Here is a 14,786-nt window from a genome sequence, read left to right on the forward strand (position 1 = left end):
TCTTCTAAAAGGTAATCGGAATCTTAATGTTGCTTGTGCCAAACAGGACCATGGCACCGAGTTCACATACACAGGGAGTGGAGGCAGAGACCTTTCTGGAAATAAAAGAACAGCTGAGCAATCTTGTGATCAGAAGCTCACAAACATGAACAGGTGTCTTTCCTATTCCATGACATCTGGCATAACTTGTGATAAATAATAATTGAAGCCATTTTAGTGTTGTATGGGTGATGGAGAGGAAGAGAAACCCAAATTTGGTGGTTGCTATTCCAGCAGTACAATGGCTCATATTTTTGTTGTTTTAAGCATATGCTTTCTGTTGTGGGTAGGGCTCTGGCGTTGAACTGCAAGGCCGCACTAAGTAACAGTGGAGCTGAAGCCAAGGACTGGCAGTTGGGCAAGCCCGTACGTGTTGTGCGAAGTTCCAAGGGCCGCAAGTATAGCAAGTTTGCTCCAAAAGATGGAAACCGCTATGATGGCTTGTACAAGGTGGTTCTCTTTTCACTTTTAGAGGCTTAATTGACATGAAGGAAATGATTTTATTACTTTATTTTACCTGTTCAATTCCCATGTGCCCCATCCAACCCAGAAAACAGGAGATATATCAGGGTTTGTCGTTGCAAGTAGTCATTGGTAGAAGGGGTGGTGGAGTTGCAATTGCATCAAGGGTTAACTGCAGTGAGTGGACTGTTGTTTGTGGAATATGAGGTTGGGAGAGAGGGGAAGGGAGCGAGGTTAAATGGATAGGCAGGGGGTTAGATAATCTCTTCCTGAAGGTCATCAATGTGTGTATCAATCCTTGGATGGACGTTGAACGGGTGTCCCATATGTCGGCATTAGTTGGTGGACATTAGTATTGATCCCTCGGTGTCCTCACAAAGAGTAGGTAAGCTGCCACTGTCGCCATCAACAAATTCCAAATTCCTGCCTAAGCATATGATTTCTGTTGTGAGTAGGGCTATGGCATTGAACTGCAAGGCCCCACTAAATAACTATTTCATCGAACATCAGCCCTGGCCAGCCGGTTGGTGAAATACTTGGCCCATAAACCTCCCCTGGCCAACCCCACAGGAATGTGGGAGTAATGTGGCTGTTGAAGAACAAAGAAGACTGTTTATGTATCCATTCTTTGTGCATCCTTGTTGTTGAATTTAAAGTAGAGTGATGCTTCCTAGTATTCTTGTCTTTCATTTAATGTAATATTTCATCTTCTCTTAAAAACCAAGGATTTCTCGTGTTTGCCTTATTTGGATATTTTTTCTTCACACGAACTAGGCTCATGGAAGAGCAAGGTAGATCTGACAGTCGGACAGTATCAAGGAAATGAATGAAAAGGACAAGAGCAAAGGGAAGAGGGAAGGAAACAAATTGGCAACTAAGATGTTTGGCATAAGAAAGAATAATGGCGGAAATAAAGATCATTGGTCAGAATCGAGGATAACAAAAGATGGTGGTGCACTGCTTGCTTGAAGCCCTGGAGGGAAGAGTGAAACAGAACAGCTTTTGGAAGGTGGTTCCATCGACTGGAAAAACGAGGAATGAAAGTCATGGTGTGCAGTCAGCCTGGATTTTGGAAGTTTAATGGCTTGGAACTGGAGGAATATGTGTATCTTGCAGTTGTTGGGGAGGATCGGAAGACAGAGAGCAGAGGGAACAATGTTGGAGAAGTGGCAGTTAACAAGGACCACCAAACTGCCTGCTATATAAAATAAATGCACACACACACCTCTTTCTTCGGCCTCATCATTGGAGATTCCAATAGTTTTGAGAGTTTGAGATTCCACAGAATCCAGAAGAGACAAATTGGATGCTGTGGACCCAGCCCACCGCGGAGAGCAGGACTCCATTGAATTTTTGTTTTTGCAAGAAAATACTTTGATCAACGGAGAATGCCCAGTCTGCAGCTGGCTTTGGAGACCGTCTTTGCTTTGCCATCGCTTAGGAAAGGTCATGACTGATGATGAGGCCTACAAGTTCAAAAGAAAATAGATCGATGGGTTAGTTTGACAATCCATCTTGAGCGATAGTGTGAGACGATTTTTTTTTCAGGATTGAATACTTTTTACATTTCCAGATCAGCAGAGCGAGATGCATCTGCTGTTTGCCTCACATAGGAATGGAGATATATGACAGTGTTGAGGCTACAAAAAGGAAGAGGTTTTTCCACAGCTTTAGAGAGGTCATTTATTTTGATGTGGAACAAAACTAGGCCAAAAACACTGCCTTGGGGAACTGTAACCTCCAATGGGAAAGAGGAGGAGAGTGTTCCATTGATGGCCACACGTTGACTGAGTGAGTGGAGGAAATCAGAAATCCAGGAATGAAGGTGGCCTTCTTGGCCACAGACAGAGGAGAGCTTGGCAAGTAAAACAGGATGCCAGCTTGTGTTGAATGCCCACGATATGTCGAGGGAGACTGTCCTGGCTTCTTGTTTGAGATTGTGTGCTTCCAACCATTGCTGAGGAGAAAGGAGCAGAAGCGTGTTTATTGTTGAGTGACCTAGACAATCCTAAGTGATGGTTAGATAGAGATCGGGCTGTTTGAAAGCCAGAAAGACTTGACATCAGAAGTGATGATGGATTCCATGACTTTACTGATTTAAACAAACTTGAGTAGCTGTGTATGTAAACAAAAGGCTCTAAAGAAATGAATTTCAAAAGTGACTGCTCGATGGCAGGTTCAGATCCATCTCAGAACATATTTATTTTTCAGCAGTGAAGCTGCTTCAACATTTGATGATGTCTTAGGTTCTTCTTCTTCATCATTTTGACAGATCCATTCTCATAGTTTTTTTTTCGTTGTTGCTCAGTTTTCAAACTGCACTGCTTCCTTTGGACACAGGTGCAATTTTTGTTTTAAACAACAAATGTTGAGGCTCATGGAAGAGCAGAACAAGAGAAGGCAAAGGTTCAACTGACCAAAAGTGGGTTGCAGGTGAAACTGGAGGACCAAAATGGACGGATGTGTGGCACAGCACAAAGAAAGGAGTGACAGGTGAAAGTTAAACATCGTCTCAGTAGGTAAAAAAATCAGCTCGGGTCGAAAATGCAATTGACCATGTGGTGCTCATTCAAGTCCGAGAGGGAAGACAATAGAAAATCAGGAACACTTCCACGTGTGAAAGAAAATACGGATAATTGGAGGTGAGCTTTGAGCTTGGTCTTGGGGGAGAGTAACAAGGTAATGTTTTCTGGCATAACCCACGTGATCTGGGGGGGCAGGGGTTGAGTGATGAGAGAGCAGGAGAGGATCAAGATTGGATGAAAGCTGGTAAAAGACTACAAGGCACCAACCTACCTCCATTGAGTGTGGAGGAGCTGCTGAGACTCTCCTGCCGTAAGATGACAAGGAGATGGAGGACTTTTGACTTCACGATGCGACTCTTCAGAAGAAGGGCTTTTACTTTGTACTAATAACTTAGCTTTGCAGAGAATTTCAATGAGATTGCCTTTTGAGGTGAGTTTGGATACCAAGAACGGGTTATTGCTGCTGGTGAGGCTCAAGAGCTCCAGACTGCATAATCTCCTAGACCTAGAGTCTGACCAAAGAAGTATGTTGGGGGATTTTTATATCAGAATTTAGTGTGGGTTGGGGGGGGGGCGTTATCTGCATTAAATATCATTTTGGATCGATGATCAATTACTTATTTTCTCACGATCAGGAGGAGAGAAGTCTCCCCAAGCAATGATTTCCAATGGGAGGTTCCAAAAGGCTTTGGTTTCCATGGTATCAAGCTGAGCAAGATGTGAGGCAGGGGAGCCAGCCCAAAAGGGAGAGCAGTACTCCATCAAGCTGTGGATGAAGGCCTTGTTGGTGGATGGAGGATGCCCAGTCAGTGGCTGGCTTTGGAGGCCAATTTTGAAATGCGGTCTGTTCAAGAAGGATCATAGCTGATCGTGAGACCCAGGAGTTTGAATAACTCTTAACAATCCTTTTGAGTAAGTTCAAAGTAGATAGGAAGGTTTACCAGATGGTCCTTTTTGGGGAGAGATCATGAGAGTGAGATTTGTCTGTATTGAAAGACATATTCCAAGTGCTTGAAGAGCATGTGATTTTTTTTTTTGAAGGTCTGAAGAGAGGGAAGAGGTTGCAGCCTTCCTGTCTGAAGGATGAGGCGTGTCACTCTTGAGGGTGGAGTTATCAGCAAATAGATAAAGAGGATTTTCTGGAGACTCAGACAGATCATTGATGAGATCAGGAAAAAAGACTGGGCCCAGAACACTGCCTTGGGGCACTCCAGCCTTGACAGGGGGAGGAGGTGAAGGGATTCCATTGAGTGCCACAAGTTGGCTATGAGAGTAGAGGAAATCAGTAAGCCATATGTGGAGTTGACCTTGGATGCTCTTGGCAGAGAGTTTGGAGCGCAAGGAATAATGCCAGACTATCAAAAGCATGAGATGTGTCCAACTAGCCATTGTACAATGTAGGGCTGTCTGCATATGTCTATGGGAAGGGGTAGTGGGATGTGGTTCTCAATGAGAAAAGGAAGTTGATTGTCGAGATCATGAAGCTAATGACCTATTGATTTACCTTGTTAAGTGCGTGGAGTTGTTTTATGCCAAAAGCTTTTGTAATAACTTCCTTGTGCAGTGAAAAGTGTCACCCATGTCTTGGGTGTCAGGTGACGCGATACTGGTATAACTTGTTCTTGTTCCTCCCAACACCCAATCGTGGTAGGTTGTGAAATATTGGCCAGAAAAGGGAAAGTCAGGCTTCTTGGTGTGGCGATATATGCTGCGGCGGGGCGACCTTGAGCCGGCTCCTTGGACGCGCGAAGGCAAGGAGCTCTGTTCCAAGCTTGGCCTCACCTTGCAGGTACCTTTTTGGTTATTCGGTTGCACGACGATGCACTCAATCAGCGTGTGCTGCACTGGCACTGATGAGAAAAGTTTTGAGCCGGTTGATTGACGTTGATTTGTTTTCATAGTTAAAAAGAGCAGTTTTGTCTGCATATGATTGGAGCACTCTGCGGTAAATCATGATTCCTCTTATTTTTTTAAACATCAATATCTCGTTGCATCGTCACTTGATTCCTGTGATAAATTTCTTGCAGATGATTTCCTGCCTTTTCTCAACATTGAGTCCTAATGTTATATTTATTCCCATTAAACAGTGAAGAAATTATTATCACGTTTATGCTCCAGAATGACACGGAACAAGCCAACACATGGTGCAAACATGTTGACCAGGAATCTCCTTTAAACACTGCATGCACATTGCTGACACTATCTCCTGCCTTGCAGTGCCATGAATATTATTATTGGCATCCATGACAGTTTATTCCTGTTTATTGTGGTCGGAATAATGAGAAACTGATCCTTCTTGAGACATGCGTCACCAAGTTTTCCTTCCTCTTCTGTGATTGAGAGTTTATCGCTCTATCCATCTTCTCCTTTTGTGTCCTCCTCACTTACTCTCATTCTTCCCCACATCCATTATTTCTCCGGGTAGTCTCCCTCTCGAGTCTATTTTGTCCCTCAATCCTGCTGCGTTCTTTTCGTTCTGTTTCGTCCTGATCTGTTGTTTGTATTGTCGCTCCTCCACGAGCCTCAACACGATACAAAAATTCCACAAATGCCTTTAAAAGGTTAACAGCGATATTTTTTTAAATCTTTACCTGAAAATACTGGGCTACTACCACCAAGTAAAGCAAATATGCCCAGTGAAGTGTTTTGAGGATTAGCCTGGTGTTGGCGCAGTGGTTAGGGCAGCGGCTTGGGATCCAAAAGGTCCTGAGTTCAAGCCCCGTTGGGTCACTGAATTAATACACCAGGGGGTTGACTCAGCCTGTCATCCTTCCGAGGTCGGCGAAATGAGTACCAGTATACTGGGCCGGTGTATTCCTCGGTTAAAATAGGTGTACCATGTCCCTGTGTCGTAAGAGGCGACCAGGGTTGCGTCAGGAAGGGCATCCGGCGTAAAACATGTGCCAAATCACTATGCGGATCATAAGGATGATCCGCTGTGGCGACCCCTAACGGGAGCAGCCGAAAGAAGAAGAAGTGTTTTGAGGATTGGGGTGAAATGATAAAACCTACGAGATTCAACTCTGAACTACCGAAATCTGAATGAGTGTTAAGGGCTTGAGAGAAGAGGCATGCAAACTTGCATAGAGTGTGGTGTAGTATCAGTATTCCAAGCGTGACGTTCAGAGAACATAACCCAAAGTTTCAGTCATCCTCCGATTTAAGAGCGAACAGATTTGGCCATTATTTTGTAGGTGGAAGGAAAAGGTTTTTTTTTCAGGATCTATGGCTCGTAGTGGAGCTGCCACACAAACGTGGACATCGTCGAATACATGAGACACAACACATTATTGAGACGAGATAAACATAGACACTGAGCTTGGGGGAAGTGCCGTCACTTCTCGACACTTGGTATCAGCGACGTCATAACAATGGTGCCTCCTTTCTCACCGAACTCAGTGGGCCATTTCCTCAGGAGGATTGCCCGTACTTATCATTTTAAATGTTGAATGTCAAGAAGACCTCGGTGTGACTCGGCCGGGATTTGAACCACCGATCTCCCAGACTCGGAGTGGACGCTCAAACCAGTACAACCACAGAGTCTGGTGAACCATTTCCAGATTTTTCGAGATGTGTGGAATATGGAAAGAGTTTGTTCCAAAGTGACACCATGGTTTGTAGCTGTGGAAGCAAAGATCAGGTGGTGATCCCCAAGTTTCACTGTCTGGTGTTGAAGTTTTAAAAGTGATGAAAGAGGTTATGCAACAAACAGTGTGCTAGTGTTACTATAACTGAGTTTGAGAAAGTTATTGGACCTTCATATTTGAATTTCAAAGAAAAGGCATTCCCATTTGAGCACTTTGCTTTTGATGTTGGGATTCTCGGTTCAAATCCTGGATACCTTGTTGATTTGTCCATAGTCTCCATAATATCTTTCTAATTAATGGTGAGTCCTGAATTAGTTCAGACCAGAATTGTAGCTTCTTGATTTAACAGAATAAATACTTACTTTGTTCCAATCCAAGCAAATCACTTCTCCAAACCTGCCTGATCGTCACTGTTTTGGGCCTTTGCTCACGGGAAACAGTTTGGTTCTTCATGGGGCACTCTTGAAGTTAAATGAACACAATACAATTCCAAATGAAACACTGACGTTTTTTATTTTTCAATATACAATTGTATATGTACATGTGTGCATGCTTGATTGAGAAGAAAAAAGTTTCATGTGAAATATTATATGTTTGTGTGTATGCATGCTTGCCTGATAAAATGGTGCAGAAGGTAGAGTATTTACCTTTGTACATTTTCATCCAGGTTTGATTTCTGACCTGATTGCAAACTCTGTTCAGATTCAGCTCGATAATTTTGGCAAAAGCATTGCCGGGTCCCGCATCGGCTTGGAGCTCAAGATAAGTTTGCATTGCATCAAGTGTATGTAAATTGATCACATGGGGGCGCATGGCCTGGATCTAAGCTGCGTTAACAGGTACAGCCGGCCACAGCACTGCTCGCATTACAATACGATGATGTCCGACGCAGGAACTGGTTGCAATGAATTAGTTGCTTGATAGTGAAAAGTTTATTTCCATTCTTTTCATCTGATAAAGGAAACCCTCCAATATCGCGGGTTCTACCAACAATTGCGTTCGGATTCCGTTATCACGGGATATCATTTCGACCAATCGTGGTTTTTGAGTTGAGATGAGTCATCGTTTGCTTCCTGTGCATGAACAATTACCTTCCACGACAAACTTTTTGGTGTTTCTCGTGCACCGTTTTTATGAGCCCAAATGTAAAGCGATGGACAAATTTGTACCAAAAGGCAGAGAAAGGTTATGACATTGGGCGAAAATATGGAGGCGTTGCATTGCTTGGTTCGAGGAGAAGTTGCAGGGTCGGTGTTTGCAGGTAGAACATTTCCCATTGTACTCTTCCTCATTCGAAAACCTTCATTATCCTTCAAATCGAATTCCCAAACGTTCATTTTCCAACTCTGTATTCAAACCTTATTGCAAAACACTTCATTTCTGACTCCCAGATTCGAACCGCCATTCTCAAACACGTTCTCATGCACAGCTAATGAAACAAATTAAGGTGGAGGGATTTATAATGGAACAGGTTTTTAACACCGATGAGACGGAACATGATGTCATCTCGTACCTTGGTCCCCAAGCAGGGAAGATCGTGGTTCAAGATAAGGTGATTTCAGGATCGTGTTTCGCTTCCCTATTGTGGGTTGTGGCAATTCTGCAGGCACCTTCATCGTAAAGCTAAAGCTGCTTTTCCGTTCGCCTTCCCCACTCGCTATTTTCCTGCTCACCTTTCCCCACTCACTCTTTTCGTACTCACTCTTACTTCTGTTGGAAAGATAAGACTCAATGTATTTGGAACAAAAATGTGTTCCTTTAATCACAAACTTGCCTGCTTAAATAGCCTCTGTCCAAGTTTGAAGAAGCACTTATGGTTTCTTCAAGCAGAGGTTTGAACACAACATTTATTAATATTCTACCAAAGCAGGAACCCTTTGGAGTTTAGGACATGGAAGAAGCACAACAACAACAGCCACAAGAGTAACAACTACATGTTTAGACATCCATTTATTGTGTTTTACTTCATTTTACATCCTCAATGACACACAGAACATGCAATATATTTGTCAAATACAGCACGTCATCTTTTGATCTCAACCCATTGGTGAAGTGACGGAAGGCACACCCAGTAATAATGATGCATGTTTCGCATCAACTTATTAACTCTAATTTCTGTCTATACTTCGTTTATGCATTAACTTTTATATATACCTATCATTGGTGGAAATGTAATATGCTTACTGGAGCTCTATCGGCTCCAATGCGAGTTGCTCGTTTGATCTTTAAATTAAACGAACAGGCTACTGGCTTCAATGTAATTTCCGAGTTGACAACCGATCCTGGCTTGGCTCGGAAGTGCAACTCTTTGAGCTCGGGTACAGCACTATTGTAAACTGTCAGATTGTTGCTTCGCGGGCAGGACATCTCAGTGATGTTTAACATCCTTTGGATGGACTTTAAACTGATTTCACCCCTTGTTATGCCTGTTTGCCAATGCAGATCGACATGACCCTTCATGATCAAGACTGGATCGTTATTTTGTATTTAAAGGCCTTTTCTCTTTCCTTTAATGATCTTGGGTTCAGATGCTTTTTGTTTACTTTGTGTGTTACCTTTGGCTTGAGATGCTGACACTTGTTGAACAACGACATTGCTTCATATTTCCTTGTGGGTGACGGTTTGGATTTCTAACTGCCATGCTGTGATGATGACGGCGAATTTTTTTTTTCATTAAATAGAAATACCCGCTCCCTTCGGGAGCATTGGCAAGTCGTCTCCCCTTCCCCCTGTCCTTGCAGAGGGAGGGGGTGGTTACCCTGGGTAGTACCTACAGCATGCAAAATTTGCTGGAGATCAGGCAAAAATCGTAAGTGGTCTTCCCTCTCTCCCCCCCCCCCCATAGGGGGGTGGGGGTTGTTCCTTGTGCCTACGTCCTGACCATGGGTACTACCAACAAGTGTGCAAAATTTGGTGGAGTTTGGGCCAGCCCTGTTTTTTTTTTTCCTATGATGTTCAGATATACAAACATATGCACAAACATTTACAGGATTCGTGCTGGGAAAAAAGTAGCCTGCACCTCCTCTTGTGAAGAAGATGATCGTTTCACAAAGGGACAGGAATCTGCATGTAATTGAAAGACTGGTGAGGTGCTACCTATTTTTGGCAAAGGGAAGATCAAATTCCACAGAAGAAATATGGAGCAAAGGGGAGAAAGAAATCATCCTTCAATGCCGGGTCTATTCAGTCCATGAGCTTCGGGGGATGAAAGACAGGGGAAAGGATTCATGGAGCAGCTGCGCAAAACAAACCTGGCAACTAGACGAGAGATGGTCCCACTGTATAAATTTGCCAGGATTGCATTGACAGCGTATCGGTCACTTGGAAATTTTTTTTTAATAAAAGAGATGACAGACAAAGCCAGAGAACAGAAGGTTTGAAGAGAATTGAAGTCGAGGAGTCACTGGCAGATGGACAGGGGGAGAGTGAGGAGGTGACCGTGAGGTCATGGGGAGAGACTCGGTGGCAAAACTGGGGCTTGGAACACAGCATGGCATCGGAGACCCAGTGGCTGGGACAAGAAGTGATTGAGGGAGAAGGAGTGGATGTGGATCCACGGCATGGAGAGGAATAGACCCAACCCATTGACATGAACCAGGAGGCACTTGCACCCGCAGGGTGGATCGTGATGGAAGAAGAGGAGGGAGAATGACGGAAGAAGAGGAGGGAGAATGACAGAATGAAGAGGAGGATGATGAAATGCAGGGAGGGGCAGATAATGGAGAATGGCAGAATGAGAGAAAGGAAGATAAAGAGCTGGCCAACAAAATATAGGAGATGACACTGATACCACTCAGAGAAAAACCACAACTCTACAAAATAGAAAATAAAACTCCAAAAATACTGGTGAGGAGAACCGACACAGTATTCAAAAAAAACATTCGAAGATCAGCCTGATTGAAGGAAATCAACACCATGAGCTTTTTGCATTATTGCTTGTTCAAGAAAAAGTGACAGGCAAACATTGCCCTGAGAAAAATAAACCAGGCTATAAAGACAAAGACCATGTGGAAACGGTACAGGAGACAGATGAAACTGAGAGAACAACTGAGAAAGGAAACAGGACAAATGCAGAGTGGACATATAAGTGGAAATTGAAGCTCAAAGCGAATTAAAGATAATTATATATAATAAGATATATATATATATATATATATATCTGAGGACAAATCGAAAGGCAAAGGTTGCTGAAAACAAACACAATAGAAATGATAGCAAGGAAGATTAAAAAAAAACTATAACAAACAGAAAACAAAAACGGATGTTTGAAAACAACACGAAAAGGTGCTACCGTGAACCAAAGGAACAAAAGCAAGATGAAGCAAGTTTCCCCCCCCCCCCTCAAAAAAGGATAGACTTGAAAACTTTTGGAAAGGAATCTATGAAGACACAAAAGAAAATAATGAGGTGGATTGGATACAAAAATTGGAAAACAAAAAGCAACACCTAAAGGAAATGCTCCCAGTGATAATAGATGAAGAAGATGAAAAAAAAAAAAAAAAACGAGCAAAAATGCCAAACTTTAAAATCCCAGGCCTCGATGGAGTTCCAAATTTCTGGCTGAAGCAACTACATTCTCTCTTCCTACAATCACGATACTCAAGCAGTCAACGAACTTATCTCAGGGGAGGAGGTAATGAATGGCTCACAGAAGGTAACACCTTCCTCATCCCCAAATCAGAGGAAACCCAATTGCGTCACAAGTATAGATCAATAACCTGTCTTCCAACAATATACAAACTTTTGATGGGAATTATTACAGAAATTATGCACCAGCACCTAACGTAAGGAGGAGGTCTTGAGGCAGAACAGAAGGAATACAAAAGAGGATGCTACGGAACAATAGACCACCTACCAATAAACAAGGCCATACTTGAAAACTAAAAGTAACACTCACATACACTCATGATCCCATAAAGCGTGAACATGGAAAACAAAGCATTGCAACCGGATATAGTCCTTGGCTATAAAAACGAAAAAACGGCATTGGTAATTGAGCTATCAGTTCTGAGTGATTTTGGCATAAACAATGCAAAAATAAAGAAAATGACCAAACACCAAGACCTCAAAAATGAAGTGAAAATATCCTGGAACCTAAAGAGTGCTGAAATTGTACCAGTGATCATTGGAACAATGGGAATGATGAAGAAGAACCCCCTTACGGGGATCGTAAAAACCATTCCTGGGAGTATTAATCCAAACGAACTGCAGGTGGAATCTGTACAGGGCTTGGTGACGATCCTCAAAAGAGCCCTTGGAACAAAACTGAGAAAACACAACTTCACAGCCTGATTCATGAATTGTGACCCCCTCCCCTCTTACCAAAATGGATGTGGATACTTCGAGACCTGGAAGTACTCAGTTCCACTTTCTGAAACCCGCATATGGCGATAACAACCAACAATACATACATACACGTACATGCATACATTGAATTGTCTTATTTGATACAGTCGGATGTAAATGCATTTCTTCGTTTGTATATTTGCAAATCATTTTCTCATGTGAGTTTTATGAAGGATGTTTGCCTTGGTCAATCGGGATCATGAGTAATTTGTAGATTACAATATTTGTTGTTTGGATTCTCCAACCCTGGGATTTGCTTCCTTTTTCTGTGATATATATATATATATATATATATATATATATATATATATATATATATATATATATATATATATATATATATATATATATATATATATATATATATATATATATATTTTTTTTCTTTTCAACAAATCACAGTACCCTGAGGGTTACCTCGAGGCCATTGCGAACAAGGACGACGGTGCAAAGAAGAGAAGTGATAGTGATGGTGAAGACTCCCAACCTTCCTCACCTGGAAAAGTTGCTCAGAAGCGTGCGAGGCAAAGTAAGTTCCGTTCCACGTTGTCATTTTCTTAAGTGGGGTATCGATCTTGTCCATTTATTTTTCTTCACCTGTGAAATCACCCGGGCAGGTTAAAATGTGGAAACTTCCACGTGTCCTTTACAACACAACCTGGTTGCCCCCTAACACCATGGGCCCCATGTTCAATTATCCAGGTGCATCGCCCATGTCCCAGAGTCCCGTGCAGGCGAAGAAGTGCAAGCTGCTGGCTTTCAACTTGTCTACAGAGCAGCAAGGACTCATTCTTGAGGATGCGAAGAACCGCAAAATTTGGGATAACATCATGTTGCAACTCGGGGAAAGCACGGTGAGCACTCTGGGAAGTGTCACGGGAGCAACTTGTGTGAACGATGTGAATCTGCAAAAGACGCTGCATTTTAATGACGTTATTAAATTGACGAGCAGAAAAGCCCGTCAAAATAACGGGCGACCCTTCAGTGTTTTCACACTAATCGGCCTTGAAAACTTGGGCGAAAACGAAAATTACGAACAAAAACCTTCATTTACTATCCAAATTGCTCATCCCTTAATTTGGGTGATGTTTAGGCCACAGACCGCTGCCGTGATTGCTCCCAAAAATAAAAAATAACCTGGGTTACATACATGAAGCTAAAATATGCCTACTGCCAATGTGCATATGCAATATATTGTGGTTGTACAGCTCAGAAAATTCCAATTGCACAGGTCCACGGGCTGACGACAGAGGCAGATGCGCATTTACCAAATGGCAGACTTGTGATTAAAAATATTTTTTTCAAGGTTGCAGTTGTGGGTAGTCGGTTCAGCTGTCCAACCAATCGGGCAAAGGGAGTCTGTACACGTACAGTATACAGTATATGCATACATAGTCCAAAAATGAACTGGTTTTTATATATACTGGAAGATTTGATTTAAAAAAAAAATAGTAATTGGGAGGAGTCTCCACAAAAGTACATTTTTTGCTTTGATTGCCTGCTGTCCAGTTTTCAGCCAATAACTTGTTCCTTGATGTTCAATAATTCCACATAATTGTACTTTATAAGTAAACTGTGCATGTGATTATACAGAAATTCCTGGAGGAGGTACGTGAATCCTTTCTCTGCATCTGCTGCCAGGAGGTTGTGTGGCATCCCATCACCACCGAATGCCAGCACAATGTCTGCAAGGTATGTGTCACCTTCTTTAACAGGCCCCCCTAACAAACGGACGCCAACGTTGTCAGACGGAATGAAAACCCGTCATTCTTGTTGCAAAAACAGCTAAAATTGATGAAAAACGGCCGAAATTGAAACCAACAAAGTAATTACGGTCGCAATAGCAAATATAACCGAAACCAACACGTTTGTTCTACATGCAAGAACGGTCGTCACGGACACAAGAACGGTCATTCCCGAAAATAGAACGGTGGGGAATGGAAGCAACATCGGTTATTTCCGTCACGAAACGGTGGAGACCGAAGCGAAAGCGATTCATTCCGGTTACCATAACGTGGAAAACATGGTGGCTTGAAAAGTTCTTGAAGTTATGGTAAATTAACTTTAACGTAGTCTGCCTTGAATATATCACGTCTGTTAATGAAAACCCGTTTGTGGTACGGGATATTATACAAGCAGCGATAAATGCGCCCTCTTGACTTTATGTGTGGCTGACATTTCGTGTAATTCGTGCCCCCGTGCTGCAGCGATCAGTGACGATTGATCGTTTATATTTGCAAGAGGTAAAATTTGATAGTAATAATAATAAATTGCGAATTCCAATAAAATACCAAAGTTAATATGAAGTAAAAACTGTAAAAAGATCCCATACACGATCCCCTATGTTGAACTGGGCATACACAACTCGCGATCCTTCACTTGGGGGCTCGAAATACAGGCAAACCAGACATTATCATCACAACAAAATTCGGTTTAATAAATTGTTAAAACTACATCAGCTACTACCCACTATATATTATCGATATTACATTTATGTTCGAGGCACAAGCACTGAAAATTTACATACCGTGACAGGTCGTTCGACTGCATCCGCCATCTTGTTCGCACTTCAGTAACCGGAATGAACCACTTTTGTTTCGCTCTCGGACGTTTCGCGACGGAAATAACCAATCTTGCTTCCGTTCCCCACCAATCTATTTCGGGATTGTCCGTTCTTGTTTCCGTAACGACCTTTGTTGTGTGTATAATAAACGTGTTGGTTTCCGTTATATCTGCTGTGTTTTGTTACTGTGTTTCGACCGGAATTACTGTGTTGGTTTCAATTTCGGCCGCTTTTTCATCAATTTTAGCTATTTTTGTAACAAGA

The 14,786-nt window shown here is 42.4% G+C and overlaps 1 protein-coding gene across 1 annotated transcript in view; it reads left to right on the plus strand.

The window, feature by feature from the left end:
• Positions 1-14,786, plus strand: part of UHRF1 (ubiquitin like with PHD and ring finger domains 1) — a 95,580-nt gene that overhangs the window by 78,740 nt on the left and 2,054 nt on the right. Inside the window, exons 10-15 of the mRNA XM_085885691.1 lie at positions 47-153; positions 330-489; positions 4,678-4,815; positions 12,362-12,488; positions 12,662-12,813; positions 13,553-13,651. Coding sequence (XP_085741817.1) covers positions 47-153; positions 330-489; positions 4,678-4,815; positions 12,362-12,488; positions 12,662-12,813; positions 13,553-13,651 — 783 coding nt within the window. The remainder of the gene's footprint in view (positions 1-46; positions 154-329; positions 490-4,677; positions 4,816-12,361; positions 12,489-12,661; positions 12,814-13,552; positions 13,652-14,786) is intronic.

The sequence above is a fragment of the Eptatretus burgeri genome, chromosome 6 (genome assembly GCF_056783735.1).
Source record: "Eptatretus burgeri isolate ZD-2024b chromosome 6, Ebu_testis_v1, whole genome shotgun sequence".
Taxonomy (NCBI): Eukaryota; Metazoa; Chordata; class Myxini; order Myxiniformes; family Myxinidae; genus Eptatretus; species Eptatretus burgeri.